Source organism: Herpailurus yagouaroundi, unplaced genomic scaffold, assembly GCF_014898765.1.
Source record: "Herpailurus yagouaroundi ecotype Mexico unplaced genomic scaffold, PumYag 28, whole genome shotgun sequence".
Lineage (NCBI taxonomy): Eukaryota > Metazoa > Chordata > Mammalia > Carnivora > Felidae > Herpailurus > Herpailurus yagouaroundi.
The window spans coordinates 39,195,094-39,220,327 of NW_024412376.1; the positions used below are offsets into that span (position 1 = coordinate 39,195,094).

The window sequence follows — 25,234 nt, forward strand, 5'->3', positions numbered from 1 at the left end:
TCAAAAGGATCTTTAGTCTAAACCTCCCATGAAAGGGTTCTAATGGCTTTACAAAATTCAGCACCAGCATTTTTACCAACTCACATAACCCAGATCATTCCAGGATCTGCTAGTCAGTATAGTTAGAGTAAGTTCTAAATCTTGTCCCTGTCACTGTCTAGGTAACCAATCATTAGTAGTCATTTAACTTCTCTGACTCAACTTTCTTGCCTATAAATTAGGAATGCTAATAGGTTTATATATTAAGGGGTTGTTGTGAATATGAGGTAATTTGTGTAAGATTCTTAGAACCTTCACTTATACCCAATAAATGGTAGCATTGTCATCAGATCGACTGGACCCTTAAGTCTGTATACCATATTTATTCCCTGTAATCTTATAAAACAAATCATTATTCTCTAATCAGAATGATTGTCTCTTATGATATCACATTTGCTGATAGTCCATCCTCTTTCATCCTCCGAATTTGATTTTTTTTTTGTTTAATCCATCCATGAATTTGAGATACCTTTTACCTAATTAACAATCTTCAGTCCTTTAGTCTGGCATTTTTATAAGATATAACATTGGATTCCTATAACATTGAGTTCAACAGTTTTGTTCTTTTTTCTTTGCTGGTTTTTAGCCCTTATTTTGCAATGGCCCTTTTTCAGTGTCTGTAGGCCTACCCTACTTCCAGGAAAAAATAAAATAATGTATAACCTGTCTTGCTCATGACCTCGTAAATGCTGTAAGGCAGGCTTTATGTGTAGTCATAGAATTAAAGGATGTTTCCAGTTTCCTAATCATACCAAATGAAGATGACATTGGCAGATGGCTTTAGGCCAGTCATCCAGATCCTAAGCAAGATCCTGAAAATAGTCACGCTCTTTTGCCTCCCCTTCCTGAGCCCCTTTTCACTTTTAACATCTCTTCACCACTCCCCTGTAACTACAAAATGTATTTTTTATGATATCCTATCCTTTAATGTTTCCAAAGGCCCATTTCTGTGTCTTGTATGCCAGAACAATCTTTTACTTCTTCTTTAAATTTCTCTTCTGCTTCTTATCCCACATAGTATCTAATGATTTTCCAAAGAAGGCCTTCACAGAAAGATGTAAAAAACTCTTTGAGACTTGGATTTTAAAAGGGAAATTTGTTAACTCAAGCAAATTTCTGCTTTGTTGAATTTGTGAAATTCCTTGCCAATTCCCTTTAACTTTCTTAGTAACTGTAATCATGGTCCAAGAGTTTGGAACTTCACTTCTGAAAGGTTGATATAAATTAGAACAGTTAACATATAAATCTCAAAAGGAAGAAGGATTTATGTCAGTCATGGTGGTAATAACAGTTACAACAACATTCATAGCAGCTGTGCTTGTCAAGTACTTTCTTTGTGCCAGGATCTCTGCTAAGCACTTTACATAAATTATTAGCCTTTGTGTCAACTTGTTAAGTATCATATTTGAAAAATGGAAATGTAAGAAATTGGGAAATTTTTGAAATTAGGAAAAGCAATTTTTAATTAATACAACAGTTTTTAGATGGATAAAATGATCCAAAACTGGATTTTTGAGCGCTGAATTTGTGTCTCCTAGATTTATGTTGGTTTTGAATTAGGTTACTCAAGATACTTCTTCATTTTTAAAACAGGGATATCTAGGTGCACTTGGGTGGCTCAGTTGGGTAAGTGTCAGACTTTGGCTCAGGTCATGATCTCACTGTTCATGGGTTTGAGTCCCCCATCAGGCTCTGTGCTGACAGCTCAGAGCCTGGAGCCTGCTTTGGATTCTGTCTCCTTTTCTCTCCCTCCCTCCCTCCCTCCCTCCCTCTCTCTCTCTCTCTCTCTCTCTCTCCCCCCCCCCCCCACTTGTTCTCTCTCTGTCTCTTTCTGTCTCTCTCTCTCTCTCTAAAAAATAAACAAACATTAACAAAAATTTTAAACAAGGGTATCTAGGGACATCTTGGTGGCTCAGTCAGTTGAGCATCCAGCTTTTGATTTCAGCTCAGGTCATGATCCCAGGGGTGTGGGATCAGGCCTAACTTCGGTGTGGAGCCTGCCTATGATTCTCTCTCTCTCTCTCTCTCTCTCTCTCTCTCTCTCTCTCTCTCTCGCTCGCTCCCGCCCCCCCCCCCCCTTTTCTCTTTCTCTCCCTTTCTAGGCACATGCTCTCTCTCAAATAAAAACAAACAAAAAACAGGGATATCTAGCTCACATATGTACTGTAAGAATGTGTAATAATATCTCATAAACTGCAAAGTGTTAGCTGGAGGTATTAATAACCTCAGGTAACATTTCCTAAAATTTTTAAAAAGAAAAAGAACTTAGAATGTATCAACTCTAAAAAAGCCTTTTCTTTTTACAGTTAACTTTTGCTAGTAATTAGATGAAAGTCTGTTATATGCCTTTGAAGGGGTCTATGAAACCAAAGCAGTTTGTTTTTAATTGATGTAGTAGAAGATGATTGTAATTTGCTTGACATTTCATATGCTTTTCATAGTAACGTTTGGATGCCCTTTGGACTTCTGAAGAGTAGTTTTGCTTTTAGTTATTTTCTTGAGGTAGGATAATGTAGCTTATTGGGACTACTGTGTACTATTGGGCTTCTGACAGATAATGCACAGTACCATATGTACCATTAGAAGATTATGATGTTTAATTACCTTTTTCCTAACAGACTCTGCTAATTTCATCAGGCTTGCTTAGTAGCTTTTTTTCTTTAATATTATTCATCAAATAAGCTTCAAAATAGTAATAATTATTATAATGAATAACTTACTGTATGCCAGGCACTGAGCTGGGCATTTTACATGCAGTATTTTTGTTTCTCTACTAATTAGCAAAATTACTTCTCAAGAAAGGTAATAAAAAGAATTTTTTTTTAATTGTAATACTCTTAGGACACTTGATTTAGAAAGTTTTGTTTTGCATATCTTGTTCTGGAAGGGTTATTATTATTTCTCAAACAGAATACTTACACTTGGGCACCTGGGTAGCTCAGTCAGTTGAGTATCTGGCTCTTAATTTCGGGTCAGGTCATGATCCCAGGATGGTTGGATCGAGTCCTGCACCAGGCTCCATGCTGGGTATGGAGCCTGCTTGGGATTCTGTCTCCCTTTGCTGCTCTCCCCTGCTTGCACTCTCTTTCTCTAAAATTAAAAAAAAAAAGAGTTGTTAAAAACATTACTTATCACTCTACCACAGTTGTCAATTTTGCTATTTGTGAGATTAGAATATCCTAAGAATAGTGATTTTTTTCTATTTATACATTTTCAAGGGTTTTGGTGGGTTTTTCCTTTAATTTTTTCTTTTCCTATTTTAATCCAGATTCTTCTATTTTTTCCAAATGTAATGCTTCTGTTGGTAGTCCTCACAGTGTAATTTTTAAATTATTCTGTTTTATTTGAACCACTTTTTTGTCTTGTTTTGGTGGAAGTGCTTTTATTCTGTAGATTTAAAAATCTTATATAATTTTATTAGCTTTTTATAATTTTTAAAATTATTTTTCTATGTCCTAGGGCTATTTATTTTTACTTTGTTATGACCTTGAATTGCACCTCTCTAATCAATACCTATTTTTTATTGATTTTTTTCCAGGAAGTTATGACCATTTTAAATGACCAGTATTTTTGCTCTTCTTCCCTTAATCAATTTGCTGATGTAAAAAAATACTCTGTCAAGCTTTATAGTTAAACTGTACAAAGAGCTCCCTGTAGGAGATAGTGCTAGGCATCTTCTTGAATTGCCTTCCAATTGTTACTCTTAATATACTGTGTAAGTAAGAGGAGCCATCAGCATTTACTTTTAGTTCTTTTGCAGAGATGAATAAACATCTTGAAATGCTGATTTAGACAATGTTTTAAAAATGCTACGAAGCACTTTGGTGTATGACTGACTCTTGCTTAGTTAAATGTTTTGCAGCATTATAACGTAGTTGGATTCAGCTCATCTTTTAAAGCAGTTGTCAGAAAAATATGGGCCAGCATGGTAGAATGTATTAGCTCAATACATTGTCTCCATTTTATTATGAAGCTGCTGAGGAAGCTGTGATATACAGCACTGTCATTACAGATCTATTGTTAGGATGGTTCCACAGTCTTCTTTGCACTGCCATTAATTTATAGCAGTAAACAATATGTAGCCTTCCAACTGCAGCAAAGCAGAATCTTTTAATGAGGTGGATGTTATTACCACAATAAATCAGTGCTTTCGCGTAATGTATAATTCAATGTGTGTATTCCCACTGTAACTTCTCTGAGTAAGCTGATAGTGTATCATTGTCATTGCACAGCTCCACTGGTCTTTTTTTTTTTTTTTAACCTTCTTTTATTTGGGGACTTCTTTTTTATATGCTTACAAATAAATGTGGTATGTCTTGATAGCTGTCCTGTAGCAGGCTTCAGAAACCAACTGTAACAATAACAGCCAGAATCAATACTGTGGGTTCTACCTATATGGATCTCTGCACGATGCCATTTTTTTCTCAGATGCTGGTGAAATCAATCCTAATTGGTTTTAGCATTATATTCAAGAAACGTGATTCTATAACTATTGATTTTGGAGGTATACTCATTTGGAGAGTAATAAAAATAGCAGATAAAGTGGATACTTAATATGCTGCAGAACTATACAAAAAGAGCATTGATTCTATTTTTAATTCACATAATTTGTCTTCCAATGATTTTATTTCTTCTGTCTTTCCTTTTGCATGCCTCAGTCTTTAGGGACAACAACTAAAATACATTTAAAGGCATTCCAAATTGGTTTTGTAACAAAGGTTTTTTGGAGTCACTTTCATTCTTAACTGGCATAAATGTAGTAAATCAGATTTAATTCTTCTGTACAGAAACTACTGCTTTAAAAGATGGCATTTTAAATTAGTGTACCATGATACTGATTTAAAATAGTAATCAATGAAAGATTTTTTGAAGATTTGCTTGTACAGTAAAAAATGACTTACAATATTGATTCAAACCAATCTATAGAAAGAGGACAGTGCTAAAGATAAATAGTTTTAAAAAATAGTTAACAATTAACATAAGATAGCCAAAATGATGAATTTAAAATGTTGCTTTAAATCACATGTTAACATGAAAAGCAATTTAAAAACAAATTCAACTTTGCTTCATTTTTAACAGAATATTTCTGAATACGTCTGTTTTTAAACCCACATTTTTTATTTATTTCAGTTTAACACATATCCCCCATAAATAATAAAGATAAATTTAAGTATTTTCTTCCTCATATTGGTGAAGAGTGACTAACTCCTAAGTTTTCATTAAGTAACCTTATATATAGCTTTTTTTCAGTGAAATGGTAATTATATTTTAAATAAAGAATAGACATTTTCTAGAGATCAGAATGTTTTATGAAAATGAGTTATTACTTAAAACAGTTGATTTTAGCATTCTTTGAGCCGTCAGACCCCTCTGAGAATCTTAATACTCTGTATGCCTTCCTTAAGAAAATGTACATGTGCATAATCACACAAAATTTTGCATACTTTTTAATGGAGTTCGTGTATTCCCTAAGTAACAACAGCTACAGCAACAATACTGATACTAGCTAACGTTTATCAAGCTACTATCTTATGCCAAGCGATGTTCCGGGGGTTTTACAGGCTATTATTTCAATCAAACTTTACCCTAATTCTGGAAGATAATCTTAAAAGAAATAGTTAGCAATCATTGAATGTTGTCAGGCATGGTTTGTAGGACTTTACATGTAATTATTCATTTTCAAAACAACCTTCTGACTGGGTGCTGTTACTATCCCAGTGAGGCCACGTTCTTCAACACTTTGCTATACTGCTTTTTGGCCCTCTGCTATAACGAATTATTTTTTGGTACAAGCTGGTACTCTCTGTCTTTTTTTTTTTTTTTTTCAACATTTATTTACTTTTGGGACAGAGAGAGACAGAGCATGAACGGGGGAGGGGCAGAGAGAGAGGGAGACACAGAATCGGAAACAGGCTCCAGGCTCTGAGCCATCAGCCCAGAGCCCGACGCGGGGCTCGAACTCACGGACCGCGAGATCGTGACCTGGCTGAAGTCGGACGCTCAACGGACTGCGCCACCCAGGCGCCCCACTCTCTCTGTCTTCTATTCTTTGTATGTTTGTATATATAATATATATACATATACATATATATATTATATTTTAGGCAGGGATTTTTTATATTCTAAATTCTACTTTTATGTATACTAGTAGAAATTTCTAGATTTACATTAATCCCTTTTCACTCAGTCTCTTCCTTACACTCCTCGTTCCCTTCCAGTTTTGTTCATCTTCTTCTTAGAAGCTATTGTAAATTAATCCTCTAACATCAAGATTGTGTTTCTGGTTGTTGCTTCTAATTAACTAAATAGGATTTTATAGGTGCTTTCCAAAGTATTATATAGCTAATACTCACTTTATGTAATTGTCTTTATGAAAATGCTTGTTATGGGCTGATTAAAAACCTATATTCAACAGAAATTGGACTCATTGAGAAATGACCGGTTTCTTCTTTGACTTTTTTGTGTATGTTTAACCTGCATTGGAAAAAAAAAATTCTATCCACACTCTGTATATAACACAATGTTTTAGCTCCAATAGTGTATATATGTCTTTTAAAATTCACTTTCACACTGGCTAATAGGACAACACTTGAAGAAAGAAATAAAAGATGATTACATTTATGCATTCTTATTTTGTTTTTTCCTTCTCTATTGGCAGCCAGTAGGAGCTTTGAATCCAAAAAGAGCAGCATTCTTTGCAGAACGTTATGAATCGTGGGAAGATGATCAGGTTCCCAGGTTCCACTATGGTACTCATTACTCAACTGCAAGTTTCGTTCTTGCATGGCTGCTAAGAATAGTAAGTTCAGTTTGAGTAATAAACCATGAATACATAAATTCAGTGTTGTGAAGAATATGCAGCAATTAAAAGTCATCAGCATCTTTTTTGAATGCTAATTTTTTTCAGTGATTAGTTTTCTAATTATAAATATCTCTTTATCCCATTTGGTATGTATCTGATAACATTTTACAGTAGAATAGCCTTGAAAATGTTTCACCTGGAACGATGTGAATTTTTTTTTCTTAAATTTGCCTCTTCAAATGGTCGATATCTCCTCAGACTCTAAATTGTAACATAGGTTATTTGAAATAGAGTCTATTAAAATAAGAGCTAAATAAGATTTTGTTAAGATAGACATACATTCATATGTTTCAGAAACTTCAGTTGCCCCAAATGGAATAAGGTATGTTTATAGATTATACCAAGGCTGCTGTGTATTGATAATATATTGGTTAAACAAGAAGTGTTTCTGTAAAATTGAAAGGTGATTCATCTACTAGAAAGTAATTTCTTTGGGAAAGCATTAGCACCACATCATTAATTAAAGCTTGTTAGAAGGGTAAGGCAGACATAAATCCTAGAAGTAATTTATAGTGCTTAGCTAATTTCAAGCAATTATCCACTAATATGTGTTTAAGTGTTCTTTAACTAAGAGGAGGCTTTTAAATCTTCTAAACATTTTTCTTTTCTTAATCATAAATTAAATATTGAGCCATAACAATCAGAAAATTACACATTAGGCTATTCCCCTATATTATGAAGAAAATGCAATCTAATATATGTCTGAATTTTATTAATAAATTGTTCTTGGAAAAGAAGAGAATCTGAAAAATGTTGAAAATGCCAAATTTTGGAAATATTTCTTTTGTTCTGAAACAAAAATAATTTAAGTACATTAATATAGTAATTTAGATATAATTCCCATTCTATATCTAGTTTGTATATATCTGGTTAATGTCTTTTAGTCATTACAGTATCTAAATATAATGATTTATAAAAACCATATTTTTATGCATGAGGAAACATACCGATTTTTTTAATTGCTTATTTTTTAGGAACCTTTCACAACTTATTTCCTAAATTTGCAAGGAGGGAAATTTGATCATGCAGATCGAACCTTTTCATCAGTTTCCAGAGCCTGGCGAAACTGTCAGCGTGATACATCTGATATTAAGGTACAGAAATGTTTCTTTTTTTTCACCCAGAAATGTTTGATTTTACAGTTATTATTGTCAGTATGTTCCTTGTTGAATGAATGTTGACAATTTCTCTCCTAGCAGTGTAGCACTGTTTACTGAAGAGAAGCCTCAAAGCCTGAAGCTTTAATTAAATGACCAAGAACCACTGTATAGAATTTCTCTCTGCCTATCTCTCTCTTTTCTTTGTCTGTCACTACCTGCTGTATGTCTCCCTGTCTCTTTCTCTTTAGTTGTAGAATGGTTGTTTTTCTGCTTCCTTTAAGTATTTTTTTAAAGGAAAAATATAGTAGTATGAAATAAGATAGCATGCTTAATGGCATTCCAGACTCAATGAATAAAATTAATACAGTCAGTAAAATACCGTGAGAAGAATCTCAGCATTTTAATTTAATGTATTTTATTTCATTTCATTTCATTTTATTTTAGAGATCCCATGTGTCTTTTCTTAAGGTAATCCTCTTTTACCTGCTACCAGTTCTAAATTCATACCTGCTTCTCTTTGGTATAAAACTGCACTATTAGTGAGGGGAAAGAAGAGTTCTGCTCCTATCTATATGTTCACTACTGTAAAAAATCAAAAACTTTGCACAGTAGCTAACATAATTCATACTAGATCTTTGTTTCTACCCTCAGAAATTACAGTATTTTACTTTCATAACATAATGTCTCTATCTGCTGGGTCAGATGCTGTTGAATATACTGAGATATGCCTATGGATGTAAACTCCTTATGGTCTCATAAAGAAATATGATTTATGTGTAACTATTTATACTATATGGAAGAAAATGATAGGCACCATATAAGAAATATTGGGGTTTAGAAGAGGAAAAGCTACATTACTAATGTTTAAACATGTTACTATAGAGTACTTTAAAAAATTAATATGATAATTATATATTTTAATATGATACTTTATAAAATGTATTCACACACTTTATCTTATAGTAGAGTATAACATTGCCTCTATCAAAGCTATTTTATTGAAGATTACATTATATGAAGGAATCTTTTATTTGGGGAAATCGATAGGATTTTTTGATATTGCAAATCATGTACTCTGAAATTCTCTTGAAATTATATATCATATTCTTTATGCTTTAGCCACAATTGCCAGCCACATGTATAATTTTAAATTTTATTGTAGTCACATTTTAAAAAGTGAACAGAACCATGTGAATGAAATTAATTTTAGTAATATGTTTAACATATATATCCAAAATATTGTTCTTTCAACATGTAATCAATATGAAATTATTAGATTAATGGCTACCATCTCAAGCCATGGATGCTTAGAACAATATTCCTGATGTTGTACTTCATGTAAATATTGATAGGTAGTAGCAATAATAGGAATTCTTGAGGATTGAAATAGGAAGTGTTAAAATTGGGTTGGAGAATCTTCACTGTGATAAGTAACATTTTAAAATCCCCAACAGATTCTGTGTTTCAAGTTTTAAAAACTCACTTAAGTTTAGAAACTGAAGTGCAGAATAGATTACTGAATCATTATGGCCAAATTTTGTGAAACAAATCACAGACTCATAAAGCTTGAATGAATTTCAGTAGGGAATCCACATCTGAATATTACGCAGATATCTAAGTTTTTCTAGGTAGTTCATGTCACTGATTTTTCCCCTGGCTCTGAGGCTCCATACTTATTTCAGGCACCCTTATTGTCAGTCATTTAATCTAATGGGTAAGTACAATCTGACTTGCTCATCTTAAACTCTTTTCCTTCTCTTCTAAGGAATTATTAATAATTAGGATTGAAGAGTGGAAGAAGTCATAAATATTACCTAGGTTCATTATTTCAGAATGGAGTGCAGTAGTAGATGGATCTAAAATGAAGATTATTGGAGAACTGTACTTCTCCAGTGGCCTAGAATTTAGGCCAGTAATACAGTACTAAAATAACCTGTGTTAAAATTTTAGAAAAATTGGAGTAAAAGGTTTGATGGAATCCTGAGGTAATATTTAATTTTAAACTTTTTATTTTAATTATATTTATGCTCTGTCAAAGCCCTGGTTGTGATACAGCAACAAGTAAGACACGGCCATTGCCTTCAATGAACGTACTCATTAGAGGAGGTACTGATAGTAAAACAGTCCCTGCAGTTCAGTATAATTGAGGCTATGTGGGCTCATAGCATCTGAAATGAAGAGAAGGGAGAGGAAAGAGGAAATCGAAGACCTACCATGAAAGGCTGCATAAGCTTTGGTGAGGAGGTTGGAATTTATCCTGGGGAAGTAAGGAGACATCGGAAGTATTGAAGCAGAGGCGTGACACGAGCAGATTTTTGTGGTTTTAAGAGATCACTGTGGTTGGTGTTTGAATATGTATTATACGATGAGCAAGAATGGAAACAATCAGTAAACTTTTAAAATAGAGGAGAGGCGGGGCGCCTGGGTGGCTCAGTCGGTTGAGTGTCCGACTTCGGCTCAGGTCACAGGTCACGATCTCACGGTCCGTGAGTTCGAGCCCCACGTCGGGCTCTGGGCTGATGGCTCAGAGCCTGGAGCCTGCTTCTGATTCTGTGTCTCCCTCTCTCTCTGTCCCTCCCCCGTTCATGCTCTGTCTCTCTCTGTCTCAAAAAAAAAAAAAAAAAAAAAGTTAAAAAAAATAAAATAGAGGAGAGGCAGTGGAGGCTTGAATAAAGTAGTGGCAATGGTAGTAGAGAAATGTAGATGAATTTCATAATGTACTTAGAAGGTAAAAACTGTTGTGATTTGGTGATTGATTGATCCTGTAGACCAGAGAGAAAGAAATGAAATTTGACTAGGACATGCGTGTAGAGTACACAGAGGAGCAGGTTTAGTTAGGAAATAAGTATCCAGCTCCCCGCCTTCAGGGAAAACCTCCTATGACAGCTGAACTAAAATCCTCGAAAACACACCTAAGTCAGCATTTATTGATTATTTATCACATGCAGTACATACTAGGCAGCACTTGGAGTAAAACGGTAAGACAATCAGTTCTTTATTTCACTTACCTTCGGATGAGAATGACAGGTATACATAAAACTATTTTTTAAAAAATTTTAATGTTTATTTATTTTTGGGAAAGAGTGTGAGTGAGGGAAGAGGAGCAGAGAGAGAGGGAGACACAGAATCCGAAGCAGGCTCCAGGGTCTGAGCTGTCAGCACAGAGCCCGATATGGGGCCCGAACCCACAAACCATGAGATCATCTGAGCTAAAGTTGGACGCTTGCTGGACTGAGCCACCCAGGTGCCCCAACATAAAACTATTTTTAATACAAGTCAGACATTTATAAGTGGTGTCATAAGATATATACAAAATGAAATTAATTCTAACTGGGGAGGTGAAAGAGTGACTTCATAGAGCATCTGGAGTTGTATCTTAAAGGATGCTAGAGAATCTTAACTAACCTCCCAGATTTATGTCTCTAGCCTGTACGTTTCTCCTGATGTCTAAGTCCCTCGTCAGTATCTCCCTTTGATATATAAAATGTATCTCAAAATTAACATATTCAAAACCAAATTCCTCATCTTTACTCCTTTAAACCTACCCTTCCCGCAGGCTTTGCCCTTCAAGTAACTGGTTTTCCAGTTGAGAGTAAAAGCTGAAGTCCTTACTGTGCAAGACTATGCCACCTACCCCTACCTTCCAAAATCCTATTAATCTTGATCTCTTTTTGTACTGTTGGCTCCCTTGCTCACTCTGTTCTAACTAAGCACGTCCTCCAGGGTATTCTTCAAATATTCCAGTATCTTCCCAACTCATGGCCTTTGTTTTTATTTTTCCTTTTTCCTTAAAAATTCCTTCAGATAGATATCCTTAAGGATTTATTCCTTCACCCTTTTCAAGTATTTGCTCAAATGTCACCTTTTTAAAAATGTTTATTTATTTTGAGAGAGAGAGTGAGCATGTGCGAGCAGGGGAGGAGCAGAGAAAGAGGGAGAGAGAGAATCCCAAGTAGGCTGTGTGCTGTCAGTGCAGAGCCTGATGTGGAGCTCAATCCCACAAACTGTGAGATCATGACCTAAGCCAAAATCAAGTAGGACGCTTAACCGACTGAGCCACCCAGGTGCCTCTCAGATGTCACCCTCTTAGTAAGATGTCGCCTTCTCTGTCTTCGCCATTTAAAATTACATCCCGGGGCACCCAGGTGGCTCAGTCAGTTAAGCACCGACTTCGGCTCAGGTTATGATCTTGTGGTTAGTGAGTTCAAGCCCCGCTTTGGGCTCTGTACTGACAGCTCATAGCCTGGAGCCTGCTTTGGATTCTGTGTCTCCCTTTCTCTCCCCTCCTTCCCAACTCATGCTCTGTCTCTCTCTGTCTCTCAAAAATAAATAAACAGTAAAAAAAAATAAATAAAATAAAATTACATCTCTCACACCAAGCCCTTTTATTCCCAATTTCATTTTCCTTCATATGACTCACCGTCTGACATACATATATTTATTTGTTTATTATGTCTTATTTTGTTGGAACATTAGCTCCATGACAGCATGAATTGAACTGTTTTGCTCACCGGTTTTTTCCCAGAGCTTAAAACAATTAAGTAGTTAAGAGGATGAATTCAAGGGATTGGGTTAAAAGTAATTCTCCAGGACGTGGAATTTGGTTGATTATAAGGATAGAAAGACAAAAACGTGTTTCTTTATTTTGTTTATTTATTCATTTGAAATATCGGGGCGCCTGGGTGGCGCAGTCGGTTAAGCGTCCGACTTCAGCCAGGTCACGATCTCGCGGTCCGTGAGTTCGAGCCCCGCGTCGGGCTCTGGGCTGATGGCTCAGAGCCTGGAGCCTGTTTCCGATTCTGTGTCTCCCTCTCTCTCTGCCCCTCCCCCGTTCATGCTCTGTCTCTCTCTGTCCCAAAAATAAATAAACGTTGAAAAAAAAAATAAAAATAAAAAAAATAAAAAAATAAAAAAAAAGAAATATAGTTGACATACAATATTATATTAATTTTAGGTGTACAACATAATGCTTCAACATTTGTATAATTACAGAGTGATCACCATGATAAATCAAGCTACCATCTGTCACCATACAAAATTATATTATTAACTATATTCCCCATGCTGTATAGTACATCTTTGTGACTTATTTATTGTATAACTGGAAGTTTGTTCCTTTTTTAAAGATACTGTTTTTAGATAATCTCTATACACATCATTGGGCTTGAACCCACATTCCTGAGATCAAGAGTCTCATGCTCTACTGACTAAGCCAGCCAAGTGCCCTGGAAGTTTGTTCATTTTAATCACTTTTACCTATTTCACCCAACTTCCCACCACTGTCTCCTCTGGCAACCACTAGATTGTCCTCTGTGTCTGTGAGCCTATTTCCGTTTTTTCTGTTTGTTCATTTGTTTGTAGATTTTACATATAAGTGAAACGATACGGTATTTGTCTTTCTCCATCTGACTTATTTCATATAGCATAATACCATCTAGATCCTTACATGTTGTAACAAATAGTAAGATTTCGGGGCGCCTGGGTGGTGCAGTCAGTTAAGCGTCTGACTTCAGCTCAGGTCACGATCTCGCGGTCCGTGAGTTCGAGCCCCGCGTCGGGCTCTGGGCTGATGGCTCAGAGCCTGGAGCCTGTTTCCGATTCTGTGTCTCCCTCTCTCTCTGCCCCTCCCCCGTTCATGCTCTGTCTCTCTCTGTCTCAGAAATAAATAAACGTTAAAAAAAAATTAAAAAAAAAAACAAATAGTAAGATTTCATTCTTTTTTTATGGTTGAGTAATATTCTTTCCATCTACCTATCTACACACACACACACACACACACACACACACACACACACACATTTTCCTCATTCATTCATTCATCTGTTCTTGGCCCTTTAGGTTGCTTCTGTATCTTGGCTCTTTAGTAAATAATGCTGCAGGAAACATAGGGCTGTATATATCTTTTTGGATTAGTGTTTTTGTTTTGTTTGGATAAATGCCCAGAAGTGGACTTGCTGGATTGTGTTGTTCTATTTTTAATCTTTTGAGGAACCTCCATACTGTTTTTCAAAGTGGCTGTGCCATTTTGCATTTCCGTCAACAGTGCATGGGGGTTCCCTTTTCTCCATATCCTTGCCAACACTTGTTATTTCTTACTTTTTGATTTTACCCATTCCACTGTGTGGTCCACTGTGTGATGTGTGGTCATACGTCATTGTGGAAGAGATTTGTATTTCCCTCATGATAGATGATGTTTAGCATCTTTTTGTGTGTCTCTTGACCATATGCCTCAAGAGGATTCTTTAGATCAGGTGTCTTCATAAATGATGCTATGAATTACAGTGAAGCAGGCTTATAGAGCAAATGTCTGAATTCAAGTTTTGACATGTTAATATATTTCCACAATAACAAGGATAATATCACCTATTGAAAATCCAAACCTAAGTTTCAGAAATGTCTCCTAGGCATGCAGGGTAAGAAAGAATAATGGGCGATACTTATCATGAACTCCAAAAGAGTTGTCTATTCCTTTTTGTCCACTTCCTCACAGTTTTCCATTATCTCCTGAGCCTACTCAAATCAAGCTTTCTTCTGCACTACTTTTGAAATCAGTCTTGTCAGAGGCATTGATGAACAGCTCTGTGCTGTCAAATGCACATACTCAGTTCTCATTGTACTTGATCTCCCACCATTATTGACAAAATTAATTGATCCTCTTTTTGGGAGGTGGGGAGAGGAGTAACCTTTTCTTTACCTGGTGTCTGGAATAAGGAGCCACCTTTTCCTGGCTATCTTCTTACCATTTATTTTTTTCAGTCTCTTTTACTGGATTATCTTGTTTTCATACCCTAAATTATTAGAGTACCTTAGGGCTCAAGTTTTAGATCTCTTCTGTATGAGTACTTTTTCCTTAGGTGATTGCACCTTATCTCATGGCTCTCCCCCAAATTCTAGATTTATATATCTAGAATTTATATATCTAGCTTCTTTTGAACTAGATATATACTCATAGGTATTTTAAACTGGACATGTCCAATATCAAACTCTTTATTCTCCTCTTACCCTCCTCCCCACCCAAAGAAAACATCTTGGTTATTGGGTTGCCTGACTGTTCTCTCTTACTCTACTGTACCCTCACTTGCCTTCGTTGTTGTTCCTCTTGAGAAATGCCAAGTCCACTCCTGCATATGATGTTCCATCTGCCTGAACCACTTTCCCCCGAGATACTTACTTTGCTTGTTTTGTCATTTTATTCAGATTTCTATAAAAAGGTCACCTCCTCAGAGTGGGCTTCTCTAAACACCCTTTCTAAAATAATACCACGTCACCTCTCATCATTCTGTATTCCCTTATCTTGTTTTATTTTTTTTACGTAGTACTTGTCACCATTTGGTGTGATACATATGTATTAGTTTGTTTATGTCTCCATCACTAGAGCTTTATAAAGGCAGGGACTTTTTGTATTGGCTACCTTGTGATCTCAGCATTTTGAACAGTGCCTTGCATTTAGTTAGAAATCAGGAAATACTGGTTGAATGAATGAATAGATGGTAAAATGTCAACTAAAAAAGAATTGGTGGAAGAGCCTGACAGAAACTGAGAGGTCATTTGTGGATAAAGAGGAGAGTGTATGGCCATCCTGGCTAGAAGGGAACAGCAAAACCTAGGTAGATATGCAGTTCACATGGAATGGGGTTACAAATATTTCATATTTTAGGAAGGGCTTTTCTGTCCTCAAGAGAACTGATAGCTGAATGTCATTTGCTGGCCAAGAGGTAGGAATGGTTCAGTTTTCTACATTTTAACAATTAAGACAGATTGAGTTGTTACTGTTATAGCTTTCAAAAGAAGTCTATTTGGACATCCTGTCACTGGTCATATCTTGGATATTGAATTTAAAAGCCTATATTATAATGTATTATATGTTATTAGTAATGAATGTAAAATTTGTATTAACTTAAAAAATGAGTAGGGTCAATACAGCATATTCTGTACTTAAAATTAAGTAGAGAGAATGCAATTAAATTCTAAGAGATTATAAATAATATTTTTCAACCCCTGAGCTAAATAATATTTTTAAATAAATGACTATCAGTAATATTACATGAATGAGTTTTAGCTTTAAGAATTAGCTCTCAAAAGTTTTGAGTATACATATGTTTGTTAAATAATGGAGGCGATCAAAATGGAGATGATAGAATAGTTTTATTTGTGTCGTGTGAGATTGTAAAACATGAGACCTTTGACTTATCCTCTACTGCCTCAGAAATCCCAGGAGTCTGTAATCTGAAGATAAGTTAGGTTCCTTTTTTCTCCCATCAGCATGCCTTCTACCATAATACATTCCATGGATGCTGATGGCATCAGTGTTAGAGCCATTTATGAGAAAGTGCTTAAGTATAGCTAATCGAACATAATCACTGGAAATGTATTTCTTGATGCATTTTTTTTTTTTAAGCTTAAACTTTGATTATGTAGTGGTTTTAGTTAAAATATTTTCATTATGTATTCTTCCTGTTTTCAGACATATTTTTAAAGAATTCAGAGTTTTTTTAAAGCTAAAATAAAATAAAATTAAAATCTTACCTTTCCATACATGCTTTGCACACTTCTGGTGTATGTCCTCCCTTCCCCCACTGCCTGCCTTCTCTCTCTCTTTTGTATTTTTCCATCAGTCTCTCTCTTTCACACTCACATCCACATTAGAGTTAGCTAAAGTTTTCTCACCTCTCTCTTAACAATGTAAAACATTTACACTTTAATGGAACTACCTATTCGTTCTTGTTTATATATACAACTTATGCACAACTTTCAGCTTTGTTCATTTAACCACATCTCTCTAACTCTTTTCTTCTTCATGTGTCAGTTGGTTAAATGATGTATCTATGCACTAATTTTTTTTAGCCCTGAACTTTGTACTCTTTTGTCTACAATGAACTATTATTTTGGTCTTTGATAAAAATTACTTGAAACACTGAATATTTTTCTTATGCTACTTATGTACTAAGCAGAAAAAAAAATCTTTTAAAAGGCACTTAGAAAATTCTTCCTGAATTATAAAAATGTACACACATCAGCTGTGATTTGCTTTTTGACTGGTGATCTTATGATATTTTTATTCAATTAAAAATGTGGGCTGTACATTAATATGTTCATAGACACTGATATTAACTGTTCTCTCCCATACTCATAGCTGTATGCATATATTTATGTATTTTACAACTTACTCTAGAAAGGATTTAAGGTGGGCATTTTATTTATGGCACTTACACCTTGCATGTTGTTTGCATTATTAATGTTAATTATCTCTTCTCAAATTACGATTTCCTTGAAGATAGGGCCTAGAACAGCAAATGGCTCTGTTAAGATGTCCAGTTCAAATATAGAAGTGTTTAACGTGTTGAAAGCAGAAAAAAACTAAAATATTCAGGGTCTTCATAAAGTGAGCCATGTTAAGCTCTACGGTGATTGCTAATAAAAAATAACTATATTTGTTTTAAATATGATATTTAGTGGGAATTATTAAGTCTCAAATATTTTTGTGGACATATTTTTAGAAGTAAATTTTTTAAAATGCCCTTAGAATTATATTAAATGCTTTTATGAATGGGCATAATTCAGCAAATGACCTGTTTGCTTTCAAAGTCAGTCAAGTTGAGTCTCTAATTTTGGATTTTTATCACGGGTCGTGTTAATAACAATAATAGTAATAGTAATAATAATATCTTATGTGTATATAAAATTTTGTGTTGTTAGCCTGACAGCAACCCTGTGTTTTAAAAATGACAATTCACGTGAATAAGGGTTAGGTCAGAAGAAAAATTCATTTAAGGGCATGTGACCTGTAATTTGAGTAGATAAGACTCAAATGAAGTTATTTTTCTCTACTGTATTAGATTGGTATAGATTATCTATTATTTATTGGTTTGTAATCCATGATTTTTCTTTATTTAAGTGCTTTTGAAATGACAGTTTTATAATACCTAAAACCACATGATATTTATTAGATTTGTCTAGAAGGATTATAGATTATTTTTCCTTCTCCAGTTTAAAAATTGCTCTTATGTTTCTTTTGTTAAAGGAAAAAATAGCATTTTATCTACCAAATAAAGAGAAACTAAATTTAAACATTAATTTGAAAACTTACTGACATACAGTCCATTTAAAATGACTTACAGGTACAGTTCAACTCTAATCAATTTTTTAAAAATTTGTGGGCTAAGAAAATAAATATTTGAATGTTAAAATGTCTCAGAACATGTTCATTATTTTTTCCATAACATGTTGTTCACTAACTCCTTTATTTACTAATAAAGCTTATTTGGATTTTTTTTCCTTCATAAAATATATCATGTTCCCAATGATGAAAAGCCAAAATTTTGCCTTCAACATCATTTTTTACTGTCAGTGTCCCCAAAGCACATGTTACCTTGCTATTATTCTTATATTTGAGTTGTCAGGATTTTATAATTTAGTAAGAATAGAATAAAAATTTAACTTTAGCTCCAAAGTAGCATCTTTTGTTTTGTCTTTAGTTTGATTTTCTTGTTTCTTTGGGTTAATTGATCAGTATTTTCTAGGTTACCCAGGTATTATAGAAGTGATGGGTTTAGTTGAATGGACAGAATTGATGTCTATTAGGAGAATCATACAACCTCACTGCAGAGGCTGTATCAGTGGGGATCATATCGTAATAAAGAAAACTGAAGCATATGTGTGGTCACAACCAATGCTTGTCATTATGCCATGAAAGCCTTAGGATTGGTGATCAAAGCAATGGGCTTATCCTGAACTGTGGTATAACCTCTGGTTGAACCTTTCAAGTTTTTATTTTAGGAGATGATGCAGTATATTTTGACCATGTTACCTGCCTCTGTGACCCATCTGCCTAATTAAAAGAAAGGGATTAAAATTATTGTCAGCAAGTCAGAAGAAAATGTGAATTATAAATATCTCTGTCTTCTGTCTGTGTTTTTTGCTTCTCATTTTCCGCTGGTGTTAGAAAGAATTCCTGAGCATATGTTTTTTATCCAGGGCAGAATGTTCTGTTCTGATGAATATAAAACATACTTCACTTTGTAAATGTACATTAGAAGTATTAGACATAATCTTTGACTCTGTTACTAAATATCGTCTGTCAAAGGAGATAATTTTGAACTTAATGTTTGGTATTGAAGTATGGTTCTTAGGAAGATACTTTTAGGATTAAGATGGAATTCTGCAACGTATACTTGAATGTCACTATATCCATAGTAAATTTTAGGCATTATATGTACTTTTTTGTCAAATGTTGTTTGTATCTCAGTTGAGTTCAGTGCATTTGTTTTACAGTAAGAGGGTATTCCAACTCCTATCAACTGATTTATTTATGCAGATTTTCTTTTAATGAGGTTGTAACATGTTTTAAGTGTATACGGTCCCTTCTTTACTCAACTTAATTGTGCTTACTTGATTATGTCCTTGATATTACATGTAGATTCTTTGTAATCTTTCTCTTCACTGTTAATTTCTTAGAAACATTTATATCATTGTAAATTCATGTTCATTTTTAAAATTTCCTAATGGAAAATTTTTTTCTTATGAAGAAAAAGCTGAAATTCATAGCCTGGCATTCAGGGCTTTCCACAATTTGACCCTACCTGTATCTCTAGTTTCATCTGCCACTACATGTATACAGTCCTCTCTAAACCAATTAAATTGTTCTTCATTGATCATTGGAAACAAATGATAGGCACATTTCAATCTCTGTATTCCCCTTCTTAGGACTATTCTCATCTTTCTTCTCTGATTATTTATTTTAAATACTATTTTCAATCATTCATTCAACAGAGTTTTTCTGAATGCCTAATATGGGTTACACACTGTGCCTAGGCTGTGGAGGCTTAATGCTGAACAAGATAGGTAGTCTTCAATCTCATGGAAACTTCAATTTAAAGGGAGATAGAAGCAGACAATTACAGTACCGTTTGATGAACACTGTATTAGGGAAATACAATGTATTATGCTCTTTCCCTAAAGGTTTCTCTGTCCACCCCAACATTTATGCATCATTTTCTTTTTTTGAATTTCTGGAGTGTTGTTTGTTCCTACAACCAATTTCCTCCCAATAAATGTATCCTTTCACTCTTATTTAGAAATTTAGATAATCATGTCTCTATATCCCAGATTTTAACACAGTTTTCTGAAAAGAACAAAAAGTAAATGAATACTTCTTTGTGATAATGTGTTCTATTACCCTTCAGAAGCCTACCTAAGGCTTAATAAAATAATGAAATAAGAGGAACTTCTTTAACGTTTTATTCTTTAATATTTTTAATTTTTCAAATATTTTAGCTTATATTTTCTTATTCATATATAATTAACATCCACTGTTATATCACTTTCAGGTGTACAATATAATAATTCAACAGTTCTATTCATTATGAAGTTTTATTCTTTTAATGAAAGTAGCATTTACATTATATTTCTTCCTGTACTGCATTCTTCCTACCATTTTGCCTCCTTAGAAATAATTATCACTGAGAAAAAAAGAATTATCATTGAATATATTGATATCTTTTTATGATTGGAGCATATATAATTCATAATTACCAACTACTCAAGTGTATAAGAAATGTCCCAATATGAATTCACATCTTCTTCATATTAGGCTAGTGGGAAATTCATTCACAGTCATTAGAGAGTAGAGCAGGGATCTCTTATTCCAGACTTATGTGATACCTAGAAAAGTGGCCCTCACATCTTCTGTCCATCTTATTCATTGGTTGTATCCTCATGGTCTTTTGGAAGCAGGCAGCTCTGTTTGGGTTAAGAAATACTTGCTGATTACAAAGACCTTGGTGCCAAGGGACTAGCTTTCCTAAGTGCACCGCCATGAGCCTACCATGTTGGGCAGTTGGGCAGATTGTATGTACTGGCACTTGACTGAAGGAAGGAATAGGAGCTGAAATCCAGCCAGTAGCATACTTACCAAACTAAGTACCCTTTTGCTCCATTAGTCTAGAAGGGTTACCTTTTTCTAATCCATAAATAGGTACTATATGAGCAGGCAATGACCCTGATCACTGCTTGCTATCCCCTGGGTTTTAGCTTAACCTCTTCATCCCCACCTCTCCCAAAAGCCGATTATATATAGATTTTGAGAAATATGTTTCTCTAATCTTGGGGACAACCTCCCTCTTCTTTAGCTTCTATCTTTAAAAATACTAACTTTTGAGGGGCGCCTGGGTGACTCGGTTGAGCGTCCGACTTCGGCTCAGGTCATGATCTCACAGTTCGTGAGTTCAAGCCCCACGTCGGGCTCTGTGCTGATAGCTCAGAGCCTGGAGCCTGCTTCCGATTCTGTGTCTCCCTCTCTCTCTGCCCCTCCCCTGCTCATGCTCTGTCTCTCTCTCTGTCTCAAAAATAAATAAAACATTTAAAAAAATACTAACTTTTGAAACTGCTTCTTCTGGACACCTTACATAATTGGTTCTGTTTGCTTAGACTTGTACAAAAGACAGAAAAAAAGGGTGTCTTCAAGAGGCTTCTGCTGTAGACCCTGCAAATGTTCTGGAACTATATGACTGCTCTTTTGAAATTGGAGAGGTTTGGGGTGAGAGGTAAAAAATAGAGATTTAATTCATATCTCACTAAAAAGTGAAATATTAAGCTTAATTTTTAATAAATTTTTAATTTTGAAATATTTTATAATGCCCACTGTATAGCATTTACAGGATATCCTTAGAAGGAAGTCACAAATAAAATCTGTGGTAATTAAATGGAAATTGATGACTTACTACTTTCTTGCCAGCATAATAGAAATTAGAGATCTGTAAGTTTAAAATTGTGCACTAAAGACTTCAAAAGTATAAAATTGCTTTGTTTATATCTTTCATTAAAAATTTATTTTGGGGGGCACCTGGGTGGCTCAGTCCATGAAGTACCCAACTCTTGATTTTGGCACAGTTCATGATCTCATTATTCGTGAGTTCAAGCCCTGCACTGGGCTCCTCGCTGACAGTGCGGAGCCTACTTTAGATTCATTCTCTCTGCCTCTCTCTTTCTCTCTCTCTCTCTGCCCCTCCCACACACGCTTGCTCACACGTGCTTTCTCTTTCTCTCCCCCCTTCAAAATAAAATAAAACTTTAAAAATTATTTCATTTTTGTTTTATGTGCATTTTTGCTCTATTAATTAAATTAAGTGAATTTATATGTAAGGTAAGCTGTTAGTATTAAAGCAACAACATAATTTAAATTCATAATAAATTTATGTGTTTAAATACAGTGAGCTGGGAACAAACTATATTTCTGTTCATTGAATTTAGAACTTGTAAAAGAACGAGAAAGGGCATTTCTATTTTGAGCAAGTATGTCTTTGTCAATTTGTTCAGCAACTTGAATAAAATGACACATGTAGAAGATAGAGAAAAATATACAAAATCATAAGAATTTTAGTGCCATACATAGGAAGATTTGAAGACTTTCTTTGTATGAAAATTGTTATGAAGTATCACCCTGTTTGATTTCTGCTTCCTAGATGTGGTCTTGAAAAAGAGTATGCTTTTTATTTTTACTATTTTTTTATTTTACTATTATTCAAATATTTTTTTACTATTATAATTATAATATAAAATATTATTTTACTATTTTATATTTACTATTTTTACATATTTTTACTATGCAGTGTATATCTTTCATTTATAATAAAAATGACTGCTCTCCCAAATTTTAAAACTTGGGAGAAACCTAGTACCTAAAATTCAGCCATTGTCATTGTTTTGAATCTAGAAAAATTATCACACGTGAGCAGAGTCAGTATAACAGGCAAAAGAAAGGCAACATCTTCTAATCAGGACAACCTTGGGGTAAGGATGGGGGCAGGCAGATGTTATTGAAATTAAAAGAATTTGTATATAATTAGGCCAAAATATGCTTTTGATTTTGAATACACAGGTGTGATCCTCCCTCTTACTGTGAACAAGACTTGGGAGAAGTAACATTCTTCTTTTCAGCACAAGTAATTTGGAGTGAAAATAAGACATTTTGGTACAATTTTTCAAAGTTATAATTTATTGAATGTACATTTTAGCAAATTAGTAATAGTTATAAAGTGAATTACCTTCATATTTGGGTAAATGATAATTATAGCATACTATAAAATTCTTCTTGATTAATTTTGTTACATAAAAATACTATATATATAGTATATATACACATAATAATTTTTTTCAGGAAAGCACTTTTTTTTTTTTTAATTTTTTTTTCAACGTTTATTTTATTTTTGGGACAGAGAGAGACAGAGCATCAACGGGGGAGGGTCAGAGAGAAAGGGAGACACAGAATCGGAAACAGGCTCCAGGCTCTGAGCCATCAGCCCAGAGCCTGACGCAGGGCTCGAACTCACGGACCGTGAGATCGTGACCTGGCTGAAGTCGGACGCTTAACCGACTGCGCCACCCAGGCGCCCCAGGAAAGCACTTTCTTATGGAAGAATGAAAAATCTTTTTTACTTTTAAAAAATTACTTTGAATGTATATTAAAAACTTGTATTTAAAACGTTTAGTATTGGGGCGCCTAGGTGGCTCAGTCGGTTGAGTGTCCAACTCTTGATTTAGACTCAGGTCATGATCCCAGCATTGGGCTCTGTGTGAAATATGGAGCCTGCTTGAGATTCTCTCTACTGTGCCCCTCTTCCCTGTTCGCACTCTCTCTCTTTCTCTAAAATACATACATATGTGCATATATTATGTATACTGTTTAAGTAGAACTCATGCTTATTTTGACGAGTAAGGGCATAGCCTTTAGGGTTTGACAGATCTTGATCTAAGCTCTAAATTTATCATAAGTCAGCTGTGTAACCTTAGGCAATTTGTTTAACTTCTTTGACCCTCAGTTCATTTTTAAAATGAAGGTGATATGTTGTAAAGTTCTTAAGATTAATTGTGGTAAGATTTATTAAGAGTTTATTTTAGAGTCGCCTGGGTGGCTCAGTCAGTTAAGTGTCCCAACTCTTGATTTCGGCTCAAGATGTGATCTCACAGTTTTGTGAGCTCAAGCCCCACATCGGGCTCTATGTGACCACACAGAGCCTGCTTGGGATTCTCTGTCTCCCTCTCTCTCTGCCTGCCCCGCCCCCCAACTCATGCTCCCTCTGTCCCTCTCAAAAAAAATAAAATAAAATAAAGAGTTTATTTTAACACCTGACTCATCTCATGCAATATCAAACATATTGGATATAGCTTTTTGTTTACATAAAAATAACACACATACATCTTTCCTCTTTTTGTCGGTTAAGACTTAAGATGCATCATTTTTGAAGATGAGAATCTTAATATTTTTGCATGATCACTGTGTCATTTCATTTATGGTTTAACTTCTAACAGGGTTCTTCCTTTTTTAAAAAAAAAAATGCCCAATTGAAATGTTTTTCAAGTCTAATGATCAGGTGATTGTCAGGCATTTGGAGGACAAGCTCATTTTTACCCTGCTTAGTTAATTATTGTGATTGTAAACAAAGGATGTACAATTCAAAGTCAAGCAACATTTCACATGGATGACCGAGGTGATAATAGCTTAATTCCTGCTGGATCTTTTTTCTTTACTCTGGAAAGTTCACACTGACCTTGTCCAAAATCTGATGACCTCCCTATTTTGCTCAACTGTTTGGAAAGCCAGGCCTGCCATAGCTGGCCCTGAGGGGGTATCCTAAAGACCACTGAGTCACTGACCCATGTCAAGACTGGATTTAAAGTCTGATCTACAGGACCTCTGAAATAGTTATACATGGGGCTTATTGTACACAAAAACCCTAACTAGCTTCATTTTCTGCTTATAAAATACCTTAATGAAGTATATTTTAAGTGTTCTTAATAAAGTCATATATTTAATTTTACCAAGTTTTTTATTGCAGATCATTTTTTTAGACTCCTTGTAAATATTTTTTCTCAAAAGTAGTGTGTTACAACTAAACTTGAATGTTTTAAAATGTGAGCAAAACATGTTGTTAAATCATAGCTAAATGTAATGAATACTATCCTGGTTGATGAAGGGACCAATGCAGTTGTGTTTTAATACTTTTAAAGATTTTGGTCTTTGGGCAAAAATTCCACATACTTCATAAAAAATTTACTTTAAGCTGTAACAGCATGTTATTCTCTGTTTCTATTTTGTCAAACCTCAAATAATACTCAAATGTTGGTATTTAAGAGTTTTGAGTTACGAGAATTGTCCTAAAAGGAAGCACATGCCAACCGGTAAGGTGTTAATATTTAAATTTGGTTGGATGGGAACTGTCTACCTTAACAGTAACTT

The 25,234-nt window shown here is 34.6% G+C and overlaps 1 protein-coding gene across 7 annotated transcripts in view; it reads left to right on the plus strand.

Annotated features, from left to right (window-relative positions):
* The window catches only part of LRBA (LPS responsive beige-like anchor protein), a 772,087-nt gene that overhangs the window by 602,513 nt on the left and 144,340 nt on the right, over positions 1-25,234 (plus strand). For all 7 annotated transcript variants that reach the window (XM_040472514.1, XM_040472528.1, XM_040472537.1 and 4 more), the window contains exons 45-46: positions 6,698-6,838; positions 7,876-7,995. In XM_040472514.1, coding sequence (XP_040328448.1) covers positions 6,698-6,838; positions 7,876-7,995 — 261 coding nt within the window. The remainder of the gene's footprint in view (positions 1-6,697; positions 6,839-7,875; positions 7,996-25,234) is intronic.